This window comes from Mobula birostris, chromosome 4, assembly GCF_030028105.1.
Source record: "Mobula birostris isolate sMobBir1 chromosome 4, sMobBir1.hap1, whole genome shotgun sequence".
NCBI classification, from domain to species: domain Eukaryota; kingdom Metazoa; phylum Chordata; class Chondrichthyes; order Myliobatiformes; family Myliobatidae; genus Mobula; species Mobula birostris.
Window position 1 is genome coordinate 177,495,307 of NC_092373.1, and position 15,182 is coordinate 177,510,488.

At 45.7% G+C, this 15,182-nt stretch overlaps 1 protein-coding gene across 6 annotated transcripts in view; it reads right to left on the reverse strand.

The window, feature by feature from the left end:
* The window catches only part of LOC140196800 (fibroblast growth factor receptor 3-like), a 207,529-nt gene that overhangs the window by 22,286 nt on the left and 170,061 nt on the right, over positions 1-15,182 (reverse strand). For 2 of the 6 annotated variants that reach the window (XM_072256603.1, XM_072256602.1), the window contains exons 6-11: positions 14,212-14,335; positions 11,680-11,870; positions 8,744-8,894; positions 4,015-4,202; positions 2,284-2,432; positions 2,077-2,198 (exon numbers count right to left, since the gene is read on the reverse strand). In XM_072256603.1, the coding sequence (XP_072112704.1) occupies positions 2,077-2,198; positions 2,284-2,432; positions 4,015-4,202; positions 8,744-8,894; positions 11,680-11,870; positions 14,212-14,335 (925 nt within the window). Of the gene's footprint in view, positions 1-2,076; positions 2,199-2,283; positions 2,433-4,014; positions 4,203-7,877; positions 8,023-8,743; positions 8,895-11,679; positions 11,871-14,211; positions 14,336-15,182 lie in introns of all 6 variants that reach the window. The other 4 variants (XM_072256608.1, XM_072256604.1, XM_072256607.1 and 1 more) reach the window with 4 other exon arrangements.

A 15,182-nucleotide genomic window follows, 5' to 3' on the forward strand; every position in this document is an offset into this window, starting at 1 on the left:
GTGCTGCTCCGACAATGACTCTGATCGGGTCGCTAGTAACAGAACCACATGGTGGATTCAGGATTGAATCCCTGTTTAACGGAATACAGCCAGCCCATTACAGGAAAAGCCTTCCCCACCACCGAGCACATCCACAAGACAACAGCGTCCATCAGCAAGGACCCCCGTCATCTCTTCTCCCTGCTGTCTTCAGGCACAGAAGCCTCAAGTCACACACTACCAGGTCCAGGAACAGTTATTACCCCTGAAACATCAGGCCCCTGAACCACTGTGGATGACTTCACTCACCTCAACTCTGAACTGATTCCACAAACTGTGGACTCACTTTCAAGGACTCTACAACTCATATTCTCAGTATTATTTTGTTCATTTATTTATTGATTGTACTTGGACAGCTTGTCTTCTTTTGCACATTGGGCCATCTTTGCTTGTGTGGAGTTTTCCACTGATTCCATTGTGGATTTTTGTACCTACTGTGTATGCCCGCATGAAAATGAATCTCGGGGTAGCGTACGGAGACGTATATGTACTTGGATAATAAATCTACTTTGAACTTTGAAGTTTTTAAACTTTGCTTCTTTCAGTTCCTAAGGGTGTGCCTATTCCAAATTAGGAAAACTGAAGTACTATAGTTCCGAGGCTCTTAAACACAGTAATGCGTTACCTTCAGAGGTCAGGCAATTATAGAGAGAGGAAAACATGGTATTCACTTTAGGTCAGTGACTCTTCTACAGAGTTCCTGGCAATGCTGGACTTGTTTCTCTCTCCACACAAAGCCTGACCCACTAAGTATTCCCACCATTCTCAACTCCAATCTCAGATTTCCAGTAGCTTCAGTATTTCACTTTACAATGGCCTTCCACATGCAGCACGGTTGCAGAATGTTTTACGGTACCAATGACCTGGGATCAATCCACGTCGCTGTCTGTAAGGGGTTTGGACGTTCTCCCCGTGACCACGTGGATTTCCTCCGGTTTCCTCTCTCAGCCCAAGATATACCAGTTGGTTGGTTAAATTGGTCATTGTAAATTTCCCGTGATTAGGCTCGGGTTAAACCGGGGTTTGCTGGGCAGCATGACTCAAAAGGGCCGGAAGGGCCTATTCCGTGCTGTATCTCAACAATTAATAAATAAATAAATGCATGCATGCCAAATAGTCCAATGACCAAAGGCTTAAAAACGAAGCATCACTTGCTAGGTCTGCAGGTTCAGGGAGGCAAGTTGATAGATTTACTCAATAGAGTCACAGAGCAATACTTCATGGAAACAGGCTCTTCGGCTTGAATCGTCCATGCTGACCAAGATGCCCATCTGAACTAGCATCACCTGCCCACGTTTGACCATATCCCTATAAACCTTTCCTAACCATGTACCTGTCCAGGACTGACACCGAAGAGAATCAGCCTCTAATTGCTGCCTTCTTTCCCCAACGCAGGATTTAAGCTGTTGTCCTGCCAATCAAGATGTCTTCTCAACGTTCAAAGCATGTATATGTCACCATGCCACTACCCTGAGATTCATTTTCTTGTAGGCATTCACAAAAAACTAAAGAATCAATGAAAAGCTACACACAAACAATAACTGGCAAACAACCCACACACTAAATGCAGGAAGAACTCAGCAGGTCAGGCGGCATCTGTGGAAAAGAGTAAGGAGTCGACGTTTCAGGCTGAGACCTTTCATCAGGATTGATCCAGCGATTTGTGTATGTTGCTTTGGATCTGCAGATTTTCTTGTGTTTGCGATACTGACAAACAAACAATATGCAAAAGAAGACAAACTATGCAAATACAAAATAAATAAATAAATAAATAATATTGAGAACGTAAGCGGTGGAGTCCTTAGGTTGTGGAATCAGTTCATCGTTGAAATCAGTGAATTTATATACAGGCTGATTCAAGAGCCTGATGGTTCAAAAGGAGTAACTATTCCGGAGCCTGGTGGTGTGGGACCTAAGGCCCCTGTACCTCATTCCTGACGGCAGCAGCGAGAAAAGAGCATGCCCTGAATGGGGAGGGTCTTTCAAATCTACACCAGCTTCACATGGTGTGGCGGATGCCTGTAAACATGTTCTCACCTTTCAGCATTTTGACAGCGACAGTGACTGGCTTGTTGGCTTTGTCTTTCTCGATCCCAATGGCTTCTGCCATGACTACTTGACCGAAACAGCCCTCGCCCAGGGGTTTTCCCAGAGTCAGCCTAAGGAAACGAGAAGATGCATTAAGGTTAAATGACGAAGGGAAGCAGCAATGACTCTAAAGCAGTATCTGTCAGTAGAAGTCACCTTGGCCGTTGAAACTCCCACTTTGGATCGGCTGGGAGCTCTAACTCTGAGACGTTGGCCAACATGGGCGAATCACTAGAAGACAGGCGGGCAATTCTCACCAGCGGCGTGTTGGAATTCATGGAGGAATTCGACTCCAAGGATACCTGCTTGAATGAAAAAGGATTCAGATTTTTTACCAACCACTATAAGTTGCTGCGATATCTGAATTTAAACAGTTGTAGGATGAAGACAACATCAAAGGCTCACAAACACATTTCTGGGCTGTTTTTTCATCTAATAGAGCTCCATTCCTTAAACTTGGCATTCTATCAATGCTGGACTGCATTCAGGATGGAGATAAAAGCCCGAAGCAGGACACCAGGCTATATTTATTCTGTTTTATAAATTAATATCTATCATTATTCAGTACGGCTTCTGCCTCTCAGAAACTGTGGCCTTGTTTCCTTGTGGTCTCCATCTGGCACACATATTAATCAGTGTGTGTGGGACTGTAAGGAGGGATCTGGTATCAGCTACACAAGTGTTACATTGGACATTTAATCAATCAGATTGCTGCATTTCTACTGAACGTGGTGGTATAGCAGAGCTCAGAAGCTGCATAACGTGAACAGTGGGACGGAGTAGGCATCCCACACAGGGTTACTAACTCTCCGCTGTGATCTGTTTCTCCATTCATGCTGTCTTACACGACGCAGCAATGGCTGAGACGTGGTAAGAACAGAAAGTGCTGTTAAAACTCAGGCAAGTCAGGCAAAGGGAAACAGTGTTTGACACCTGCCACTCTTCACAGAAACAAGAGTGGAACAAGTTAGTCAAGGTAAAAGGAGAGACTAATTTGCTTTTCTCTTTCTCTTTTTGCAGATGTGCTCGACCTGCTGAGTCTTTCCGGCACTTTCTGTTTTCATTTCAGATTTCCCAGTGCCTGCATTGATTAACACCAGAAAGATAATTCTGAGTCAGCACCCTACTGCATTTTATGAATCAACAATTTCTCTCTCCCTCTGGCGTTGCTGTGATATCAATTGCCGTAATGCTCTGCCCAGACAGGGTGTGACCCATGATGTAGTAATTGACTACAGGTCGACTGGCTCGGGGGAGTACAGTGACTGAGCCGAACCCAGCCCTCGCCATTTACCTGCACGTTGGATCCTAGCAGTAATCTCCTGTTAGAAAGGGGCAGCTAGATAGTTTACACAGGGAGTGGTGGGTGCCTGGGGCTGATACATTAGAGACTTTCAGAGATGGTTAGCTATGCACATGAATGGAAGGACATGGACATTGTGTAGTAAGGGGATTAGTTTAGTTGACCATTTGGAAAATAATTTAATTGGTTTGGCACAACAATATGGGCTGACGGGCCTGTTCCTGTTCTATGTTTAACCTCCGTCCCTCCCTCACTACCTTGGGGCTCAGAGCAGAGTGTGTGTGTTTTTGTCTCCAGATAACATATTGAGCTTTTGGGTTTAAACAAGGCAGCTCACAAAATAGCCATCTGCCTGTGGAACATGGCCTATCGAGGGTGGGGCGAGGGATTTGCTAACACACAGTGTGATTTTTAATGATCCAATTAAACGTCATTGAAGATACCTCTGAAGCTTTTAGATGGCAGCAGAAGCAGGATGTGTGGCACGTTGAGTACAATCAGTGTGTATACCAATCTAACTGAGTTCACCTTCTAGATGGTCCCGCTACAATATGCTCTAAACTCTTGTATCTACTTTCTGTTACCTGTCTCTTCAGTGGGAACTTGGAGAGTTTCTGCACCGGAGGTGGGTTCAGAGTTTTCTTTGAGGACGTTCGCATTCTGCACATGATCACTATAGTAACAGTCAGAATGATAAGAACACAACCCGTCACATAGATGAGGACGTCCGCATAGACTGAGCCAGAGTCGTCCTCCTTCACCAAGTCTTCAGCTGCAGGGAAATCAGTGTGAGAATCAAGTTAAAAGACCTCACCATAGTGACACAAACATAGTAAAAAATACTCTTCAAAAAGTGGAGATTTTTAACCTTTGAATCTCTCTTCTCCATGCTCTCTTCCTTTGCTGTTAACTCCCTGGGATGGTGAAAGGGAGTGGGGTTCACCTGGGGTAGGGGCAGACACTCTAGTGCTGGACATGGGTCCCCAAACAGTAGGTGAGAGTGACTCTGGGACAGTTTGATTTTGGAGGATCCCTCAGCTGTCTTGTGGCTCTGTCATCACTGAATATCTGCACACCCACTTCCTGCAAGGGGTGTTGTACTTGTTATTACCCAGAGATACTGTGTGAGGCAGGTCCTTCTGGCCCTTCACCACCCAGCAATTCAACCCTCGCTTAATCATGGGACAATTTATAATGACTGATTAATAAACTAACTAGTACGTCTTTGGACTGTCGGAGGAAACTGAAGCACGTGGAGGAAACACACACACACACACAGGTAGGAGCGTACAAACTTGCTTACAGAGGATGCCAGGATTGAACTCTGATGCCCTGAACTGTAATCGTGTCACACTGTTACACGACCGAGGTACCCCATCACTTGTACAGTGATCAGGACTGGAATAGAGTTATAGAACACCACAGCACAGAAACAGGCCCCTTGGCCCATCTCGTCCATGGCAAACCATTATTTTGCCTACTCCCATCGATCTGCACCTAGGCCATATCCCTTCATACCCCTCTCATCCATGCACCAATCCAAACTTCTCCTAAATGTTGAAATCGAACCTGCATCCACCAGTTCCACTGGCAGCTCATTCCACACTCTCACCACGCTCTAAGTGAGGAAGATCCCCCCCATGTTCCCCTTAAACATTTCACCTTTCACCCTTAAACCAATGACCTCTAGTCTTACTCAACCTCCGTGGAAAAAAGTCTGTATGCATTTACCCTATCTATACCCCTCATAGTTTTGTGCACCTTCTATCAAATCTCTCCTCATTCTGCTATGCTCTGGTCAATAAATATCCAACTTAATCAATCTTTCCTTATAACTCAGGTCTTCCAGTCCCAGCAACATCCTTCTAAATTTTCTCTGCACTCTTTCCATTTTATTGATATCTTTCCTGTAGGTAAGTGACCAGAACTACACACAATATTCCAAATTATGCCTCACCAACGTCTTATACAAATTCAACATAACATCCCATCTCCTGTACTTAGTACTTTGATTTATGAAGGCCAATGTGCCAAAAATCACTCGGCAATTTTCCTTTCATTGACTAACGGGTGCTGCAGCCAACTCAATCACAGCTGTGTCGGAGGCCAACACCTAAAAGGAGAGGAAAGTTAAACTGGAGGCCTTCGTTCAGCAAGCAGAATCTGACCGTTAACTGATCTTCATTTGCTGTACAAAACGTTTATGAGACTGCACCTGGAGTATCGTGTGAAGTTCTGGTCGCCATGGCACTGGAAGCATGGGGTTCAGCTACAGGACGTGCAGAAACGATTCACGAAGAGGCTGCTGGGAATGGGGAGCTTGAGTTATGAGGGGAGAATGGACTGGCTGAGACTGTTATCACTGGAGACAAGGGGGCTGAGGGATGACCTTATAGAGGTTTGTAAAGTCATGAGAGGCATAGAAAAGGTGAGTGGGCACAGCCTTTCTCCCAGGGTAGAGGAGTCTAAGACGAGAGGGCATAAATTTAAGATGAGAGGGAGAAAATTTAAAGAGGACTTGAGGGGCAAATTTTCACATAGAGTGTGGTGTCTGGAAGGAACTACCAGAGGAGGTCACGGTGGCATGTACAATTACAACATTTCGACAAGTTCATGGACAGAGCATATGTTCCAAACTATTTTAATGCCATGGACCCCTACCATTAACTGAGGGGTTCGTGGACTCCCCTGGCGTAACCAAAAGTGAGTAAGTGGGGCTAGTTGAGGAAGATTCCTTGGTGGACGTGGGCCTGTTTCTGATCAATGAGCTAGCTTCGAAGGGCACGTTTCTGGGCGATATAACTCTGTGACAAAGTGCAGGGAGCTTACATAGTGAGCACCAAGTAGGGTGCACAGTACGTTCGATCCCAATCAAACAGCGGCTCCATGTTTCTGAGGCAACGATAAAACCAGCCTGGGACGTGGAAGAACTTTCAGTTGCTGTTAATTGAGGAGAACTGCGGGGACCTGAGGGGAGTTTAAATGTGTGGTGCTGGGGAGGGAAACACCTGACCAGTTTTGAAGGCAACCATGGTTACATTGCCAGTTTTCCATCACCTTGTGGAAATGCACCTTCAGCTGGAGGTGGATAACCAGGCGACGGGAGAGGCTTGGAGATGGAAAATGGCTGAGAAGAATAATTTCAGCAAAATACTTATTATAGGGTGACTTCCAAACTAATTCACAAATGGCAAAGGGCTCAAGGCAATGTGTTTGTTGCATTCAATTTGATTGTATGCTGAAGACAAAAATTTACACTATGTTTTTCAGCTGAAGAGAAATGAACTGTTAATATATGATTTGCCCTAAATTAGATCGGGAAATTGCTGATGCAAACTACTGCCAGTTAAAGTAAATGTGAATGTATCCCCCTTTAAAAACAGGCATTTGTGATTTCCTGGGACCATGGATGCTGGTCAAAACAGGAGTTGGATGCATCATCACAATCACGAGAAAAAGGGAGCTGGTGCCTCCAACCCCAAGTATAAACCTGGCATACAGAACACATCATTAACACCAAAAAATATAAACGTGTAATATTAAAAATGTACTTATTTGTAAACATCAATGGTTATAGCAAAGAGGAATAAGTCACAATCTTTTTTCTGAGCACCATAAGAACTCGTATCTGGGACAATCTGGTCAGTTACTTCACATCATTTTGCCATTATTAATAATCTGAATTTCAGTTTCAGTGGACACTGGGGAGTTTGTGTTATAACGCAATCTCTTGCATTGCCCTTCGGTTCATTACTGAAAACAAGCTGACAAAATCATTGCATTTGAGAAGAATCACCTTGATTTTCATTCATTATTTTGTATTCAAACATGCACTTTCACCATCTGGGTTATCTCTCTTCAAAGATATTGGCTTAAGTAGAGGTTGATGGAGATGCACATATCGAGGGAAGCAGATGTCCAACATTGTTGGGACACCAGGTGCACCAAGCAGAGCAATGCTCTTTCCTCACGCCCTCAGTGCTGCCCAGGGTCTCAGCCAGCCTGAGGTTCAGTAGACGGACGTGCTCAGGTTGGCTAGGTCTCGGAGGGAGCCTAATTAGGTCATGATGAAAGCAGCTCTGCTGATCGTGGTCCCGTGATTGGTGATGTGGAACAAGGAAAGGGCAAATAAGTCCCTAACAAAGATACAGTAATTTTTTTTGTCTCCATTGGAGAAGCTGCCTGTTGCTTGCACAAAGGCTGTACGCATCCCCTTGTTAACGCCCAGTAAGCCAAGGGGAACAGTCGCCCCAGGGTGGTGTCTGACGGGGTGGGAGAAATTGCACCTTGAAGGGACAAAATTGGAACACACCAATCAAAGAAGTGGCCGCAGATGGTGAGAGTTTCTGCTTGAAGTCATCGCAATCATAAGAGCACGATCTTCCCATTTTGTGGAAACAGACATCAAACAACGATCACACAAGAGAATCTGAGGAAGCAGAAATACCTGGCAGCACGGACAGCCATGCAGAGTGATGCGAGTACCCAATAGAATTACCAGCCAAGCAGGTATATTCCCCTGCATCCTCAAAAGTAACATTTCGCAAGTACAGAATTTCTATTTCCTTATCCGTTGTGTTAATACCAGCAGTCTACAAAAACAAAACACAAAGCAAACAGGATAGGAGAAAGTGAAGAGGAGAGATATGGACCGTAGCAACCCGAGTTGAAGTCCCTGCACACCGCACACCTGAAAGCAGGTAGAAGCACATGTAAAAGTTTACACCCTGCTCCAGACTGGGGCCACATGATAGACATTCCTATCTCTACAACCAGCACAATGAGTCAAGAGTCCCCTTCACCAGGGTTTCACTCTCTCTGTCCCATTATTAGACATGCAAAAGCAGATTTAAAAAGTGAACTTGAGTAAAAAGTTGGCCCACAATATGCTGGGATTGCTTCAAGTCAGGTCTAGAGATGCTTTCAGAAACAGGAGGGGTAAGCAGAAAGAGAGGTGAACATATCTCGGTTAGGCACAGCATTCGAGAGCACCCAATCGTTATTCGATCCAGTGGACAGGCCAGGGAGTAACAAAGAGAGGAAAGTTGGAGAAAATAGCGTGTGAGAGACGGAACGCAATCCTCTTGTATTGCGGGAATTTTTTTTTCCTTAGCAAAGGGCAGCAACAGGGTTTTTCTTGATGCAAAGCAAGTGAAAAGGAAAGGTTACCAGCGATTGGTTGGCAGCCCACAGCAGTTTGAGTTCAGTAACATACAGGGGATTTCTGAGCCCCCATGTGGGGGTTCTGGGGGTGGGTGGAGGTTAGAGGTTGTACTCAGCCATTGGAGGCCTGGGACAGAGGTCTGTGTTTACCTGGTTTCGGTTCGTTGACGTACAGCCAGTGCATCTTTTCGGCCACGCCAACGAAGTTGGTGGCCCTACACAGATACTCGCCCTCATCCTGCTGTGTCACATTGTAAAGAATGAGTTTAACGTTTGCTTCCGCGGTTTTACTTATCCACGACTGCAGGGATAGATCACACAGAACACATCAGTAGGTCAGGTCAGTCCCGCAGCAAGGCTGCAGCCAACAGAGCAGACATTCCCGACCGGAGACCTTGGGACCGGGTGGAGAGGGGAGGGCTGAGATCCACAGTGTTCGAATTCCCCACCCATCTACTTGTTCCCCCACTAGGCCGAGATGGTTGCCGTGTACCCTCCTGTTAGCTGACCAGCACCCAGACATCTGGACCAATGATCTAAATCCCACCACAGTGGTTCTGGAATTTAACATGTTAAATGAACATGAAATGAGAGGTGAGCACTGGTAACTGTGCCTGTCCAAACTGTGCTGCTGTCGGTTCAGCTGGTTCACCAGCGTACTCGAGGGAAGGAGGTGCTGCCCTTACATAGCCAATGAGAAGCTCCCACAGCCACAGCACTGTGGTTGACTTCGGAGTGCCTCTGGATCAGGGGCAACCAGGAATGGGAAATTAATATTGCTCAAGCTGGCAATCTAATCCCATTTGCGAATAAATAAATAAAAATAGGAGGCATGAAATCCATCCAATTATCCTCTGTGCCAACTAGCAACCACCCACTTACAGTGATCTATTCTGCTTACATCCCATCGACTTCTCCCACTCATATACACACCAGGATTCATTAAAAGAGGCCAATTAACCTACCAAGCTGCATATCTTGGGGAATATGGGAGGAAACTGGAGCACTTGGAAGAAACCCACATACCACGGGGAGATGTCCACACCGGCTCCTGAAGCCAGCTTTGAATGTAGGCCAGTGCAGTTGTGAAGCTGCAGCTCCACTATCTGCACCATGGTGTCACCCCATTGTGGCTCCTTTGTCCTACACAGCCCAGATTTTGTGAGGAAGTCTTCACTGAGGGATTTTAGTCCACCGTCCTCTGATTCTTTGTAATACCATTCTCGTTAGCTCGTATTGTGAACTCCTTAACAGTAAGAGACGTGCTCTGGATTTCCAGCATGGTGGAATCTCTGGTATTTATAACCTTTATGTACATGTTGCCTTTCTGGGCATCCCAAGTACGTTACGGCTCACTGAAGATTCTCAACAATGAGCTCCAGGCGTGCGGAGGTCTCCACCATCCATCGTCAAGGACACCCACCATCCTCACACCCCCAGGCTCAGGTACCGTTATTACCCTTCAACCACCAGGCTCTTGCACCAAAGGGGAGAACTTCACCTGCCCCACAACCTATGGACTCGCTTTCAAGGACCCTTCTGCTCATGTTCTCAATATTTATTGCCTATTTATTTATTATGATGATTATTTTGATCTTTTTTTCCTTTTTGTATTTGCACAGTTTGTTGTCTTTTGCATATTGATTGTTTGTCTTGTGTGTGGTTTTCCATTGATTCTATTGTGTTTCTTTGCACTTACTGTGAATGCCCACAAGAAAATGAATCTCAGGGTTGTACATGGTGACTTGTATGTACTTTGACAATAAATTTACTTTGAGAAGTGGGAAGAGCACTGATGCCACAGAGGAGCTTGTAGTGGCAGGGATCACTGTATGTCAACCAAAAACAAGCTGTTGTTCACAGAAAGAGCACTTTCGGCAAGCTTTGACCTGCGTGCACGGCTGCTGGGCTGATTCCTGAACAAGCTGCCCGATTTAGGAAGAGGCAATGCCTCCGGAATTTCCACATTGTCTGGAGTGAAGCAGCACTAAACTGAAGGAAACAGACTGATGTTACATTTTTACAGAACAAATTGTCTTTTATTCCTTTTGCCGTCTCTTCAAGAGAAAGGCCTTTAGCTTTGGTGCAGTGGGTCACCCCTGGTCGTGGTGTTAGGACATCATTGTTTGACTGGGGTCTAATTGAAAATCCTCTCTGTGCTCACTGTGCACATTCCATGAATGTTCTGCCCATAAACCTCCCCCTACTTCCGTGTGCTTCGTTCCCATTGTCCTTCCTGATCCCGGATTTAAATCGAACTTAGTTAGACAATAGAATGGCTGCAATGAGTCTGCAGATGTAAGCACACTGCTGGGCCGCTCAGGCAAATGTGGACAAACTGAGGCTTAAAGTCTTTCCTGCGGCTTGTACGTGATCCCAGCCCCGCTGTCAACCCCTGCTCTTCAGGTCAGGCAAACCATGAATCCCGGCAATAACTTTCAAACACAAGAGATTCTGCAGGAGCTGGAAATCCAGAGCAGCACACAAAGTGCTGGAGGAACTCAGCAGCCCAGGAGGGGATAAGGACATGGGCCCTTCATCATTCAATTTTCAAATCTGGTTTCTTTGATAACAGATGTATGGAACAAACAATATACAAGGCAGCCTTTTCACTGTCCCTCAGGACATGTGACAATGATAACCAATTTCAATTTTCTCCTGTTCATTCCTCATAGGGGTGGGAATTCGCACGCTCAGTTCCTGTCTGTACTGATTTGGTTGCAACCAGCAGCAGGGGGACCCACACTCAAATTAAAAGCCCCCCTCCACCCTCTGCTGATTAGTCACTCACTGTCACCGCAGAGACAGAGGTTGACACGGAGGGGACATCAGCCTCTGGACCTTTGCTTCAACCCGACACTCACTCATTCACCCCGCAGGACAATGGTTCGTTAACACTCTGATAAGAATTTAAAATCAAAGCATTTGTTCACCAGACTGCATCTGCTAATAAGCTGGAGAGGGGAGGGAGCCCAGCTTGCAGCTGCAGTCTACCGCATTGTCACTGGGGCGAGTTAATCCCACCGAGGCCGCGGTGAGGCTATACCGGTGGCCGTGCTCGATTACTCAAACACCCGGCTACTTACTTTCAGCACCGTGACGTAGGGAGCTCCGTCTGGGCCCACTTTGCTACCGTTTACTTCCACGTGTTTCAGCCACTGGATGTGCGGCTGTGCGTCACTGAAGACCTTGCAGTGGAACTCCACATCGCTGCCCACCACCACCGACTGGTTGGCGGGCAATCCCGCCTGGAGAATAGGCCGATGTGGCGACCGTTCTGAAAACAAAGTCAAAGTTGAGCTTATTGTCGTTATGTACAAATGTAACGGGAAGCTTACTTTCAGCAGTGTCACGGGCACATAGCATCAGATAAGCAGCATTTCCCCATAAAAACATGTTATTTCTGTTTTTGCACTACTATTTGAATTTATCTATTTAATATACATACATATACTCACTGTAATTCATTTTATTTATTCATTTTTCTATATTTTATGATGTACTGCATTATACTGCTGCTGCTAAGTTAACATATTTCACGGCATATGCCGGTGGTATTAAACCTGATTCTGAAAACATAAACTGTGCACAATTTTTACAAGGAAGATCGCAGTTAGAAACAGAAAAGAGTATGGGTCCCAGAACAGATCCCTGAGGCACGCCACTGGTCACTGGCCTCCATGCAGAATATGACCCATCTACAACCACTCTTTGCCTTCTGTGGGCAAGCCAGTTCTGGATCCACAAAGCAATGTCCCCTTGGATCCCATGCCTCCTTACTTTCTCAATAAGCCTTGCATCGGGTACCTTATCAAATGCCTTGTTGAAATCCACATACACTGCATCTACTGCTCTACCTTCATCAATGTGTTTAGTCACATCCTCAAAAAAATTCAATCAGGCTCACAAGGCACGACCTGCCTTTAGCAAAGCCATGCTGACTATTCCTGATCATATTATGCCTCTCCAAATGTTCATAAATCCTGCCTCTCAGGATCTTCTCCATCAACTTACCAACCACTGAAGTAAGACTCGCTGGTCTATAACTTCCTGGGCTATCCCTATTCCCTTTCTTGAATAAGAGAACAACATCCGCAACCCTCCAATCCTCTGGAACCTCTTCCATCCTTACTGATGATGCAAAGATCATCGCCAGAGCCTCGGCTTCCTCGCTTCCCACAGTAGCCTGGGGTACATTCCAAAAGCTCCAGCACATCCTCTTCCTTAATATCTACAAGCTCAAGCTTTTCAGTCTGCTGAAAGACATCCCTACAATCGCCAAGATCCTCTTCCGTAGAGAATACTGAAGCAAAATATTCATTAAGTACCTCTGCCATCTCCTCCGGTTCCATACACACTTTTCCACTGTCACACTTGATTGGTCCTATTCTCTCACGTCTCACTCTGTTGCTCTTCACACACCAGTAGAATGCCTTGGGGTTTTCCTTAAACCTGTCTGCCAAGACCTTCTCATTGCCCTTTCTGACTCTTCTAATTTCGTTCTTAAGCTCCTTCCTGCTAGCCTTATAATCTTCTAGATCTCTATCATGCCTAGCTTTTTGAACCTTTTGTAAGCTCTTCTTTTCTTCTTGACTAGATTTCCAACAGCCTTTGTACACCATGGTTCCTGTACCCTACCATCCTTTCCGTCTCATTGGAACGTACCTATGCAGAACCCCACGCAAACATCCCCTGAACATTTGCCACATTTCTCCCGTATGTTTCCCTGAGAACATCTGTTTCCAATTTATGCTTCCAAGTTCCTGCCTGATAGCCTCATATTTCTCCTTACTCCAATTCAACGTTTCCCTAACTTGTCTGTTCCTATCCCTCTCCAATGCTATGGTAAAGGAGATAGAAAAATATCTATGGTAAAGGATGATAAATAAACTTGGACTTTGAAGGTTAATCCAAAGAAACTGATGCGACACTTGTTTTATTTAGAAAATATAATTAAATGACTTATTCATCTGGTGGGCAAAGGGTTATCAGCACTTGGGCGTGATTCTGAAAGAAGGACCAGTTAAACAACCAGAGACTTGGGGGTGGAAGGTGGGTTGCTGAGTCCAACACATAGTTACCTCACAACGTGAGCTAGGAGCAGACTACATGGCTTTATCACAGGTACCAGCAGGCTAACAGGCCCAGGTGACCCTGTCCGGTCACTGGTTTATGTCGTGTTCGGAGCTCAACCCCAGAGAAAAGCAACTGCAGGTCACCCCCAGGAAAATGAAGTTCTGGTGCCCAGGAGACACAAGGAAGTGCAGATGCTGGAATCTCCAGCGAAAATCGAGCTGCTTGGAGCCGGAGCCTGGAGCACAGCTAGTCCACAGCCCCGACACTGGCCCTGTGGACCCCTGGACTTGGCCACACATCCTGCCAGCACTCTGAGATGTGGCATTCTGGGCTAATAAACGAGCCATGTGCCGAGCCATCAGGACCTTTAAGCAACTGGATGTTGGATTTTCAAAGATTTACTGCATAGTTCAGGTGCATCAACTTAGATCTGTCAGGGGGTCTTGGACCCACACTTTAACACACCCATTACCAATGGCCCACGCTGTGATCTCAACCCGTATTCGTCAGGGCCTTGCTAAACCTGCTGACAGCTCTCTTACCAAGGACATCCAGCTGGTAAGTGTGGCTGATGCTGCCGTACTTGTTTTCCACCACGCAGGTGTAATTGCCACGGTCTGAGGGGACCACACTCTCCATTACTAAGCTCCATTGCTGATGCCGCAGCTAGAGAATGCAATCAGACAAAAACAGAAAGCACGTTATTCCAGAGCGGACTCTGAGCTTAGGAAGCATGAGGATTCTTTACCAACAAATGACATTTATTGATTGGCTGAGCAGGCACAAAGTCAAAGGTAATTATATTATCAAAGTATATATACTGTACGTAACCATATACCACCTCGAGATTATTTTGCAACCATTTACAGAAAAATAAAGTACAATAGAATTTATTTTAAAATTACACATAAATAATACCATAAATAGGAGCAGAATGAGGCCATTTGGCCCATTGAGTCTGCTCCATCATGGCTGATTTACTATCCCTCTCAACTCCATTCTCCTGCCTTCTCCACGTAATCTTTGATGCCCTGACTAACCAAGAACTTATAAACCTCTGCATTAAATATACCCAATGACTTGGCCTCCACAGTTGTCTGTGGCAATGAATTCCACAGATTCACAGCCCTTTGGCTAAATAAACTCCTTCTCATCTCTCTTCTAAATAGGCGCCCTTCTGTTTTGAGGCTGTGCCCTCTGGTCCTACAGTCCCCCACATCTTCTCCATATTCAATCTAGGCCTTTCAATATTCAGTAGGTTTCAATGCGATCCCCCCCCCAAATTATTCTCCAGTGAGTACAGGCCAAACACTCCTCATATATTAACCCTTTCATTCTCAGAATCATTCCTGTGAACCTTTTCTGGACCTCTCTAATCGCAGCACATCTTTTCTCAGATACGGGGCCCAAAGCTGCTCACAATATGCCTGGCTGCGGCTGCTGCTGCTGCTGCTGCTGCTGCTGCTGCTGCTGTGCCCTGATAGGTCACCCCAACCACCAGCAGTATCCAAAG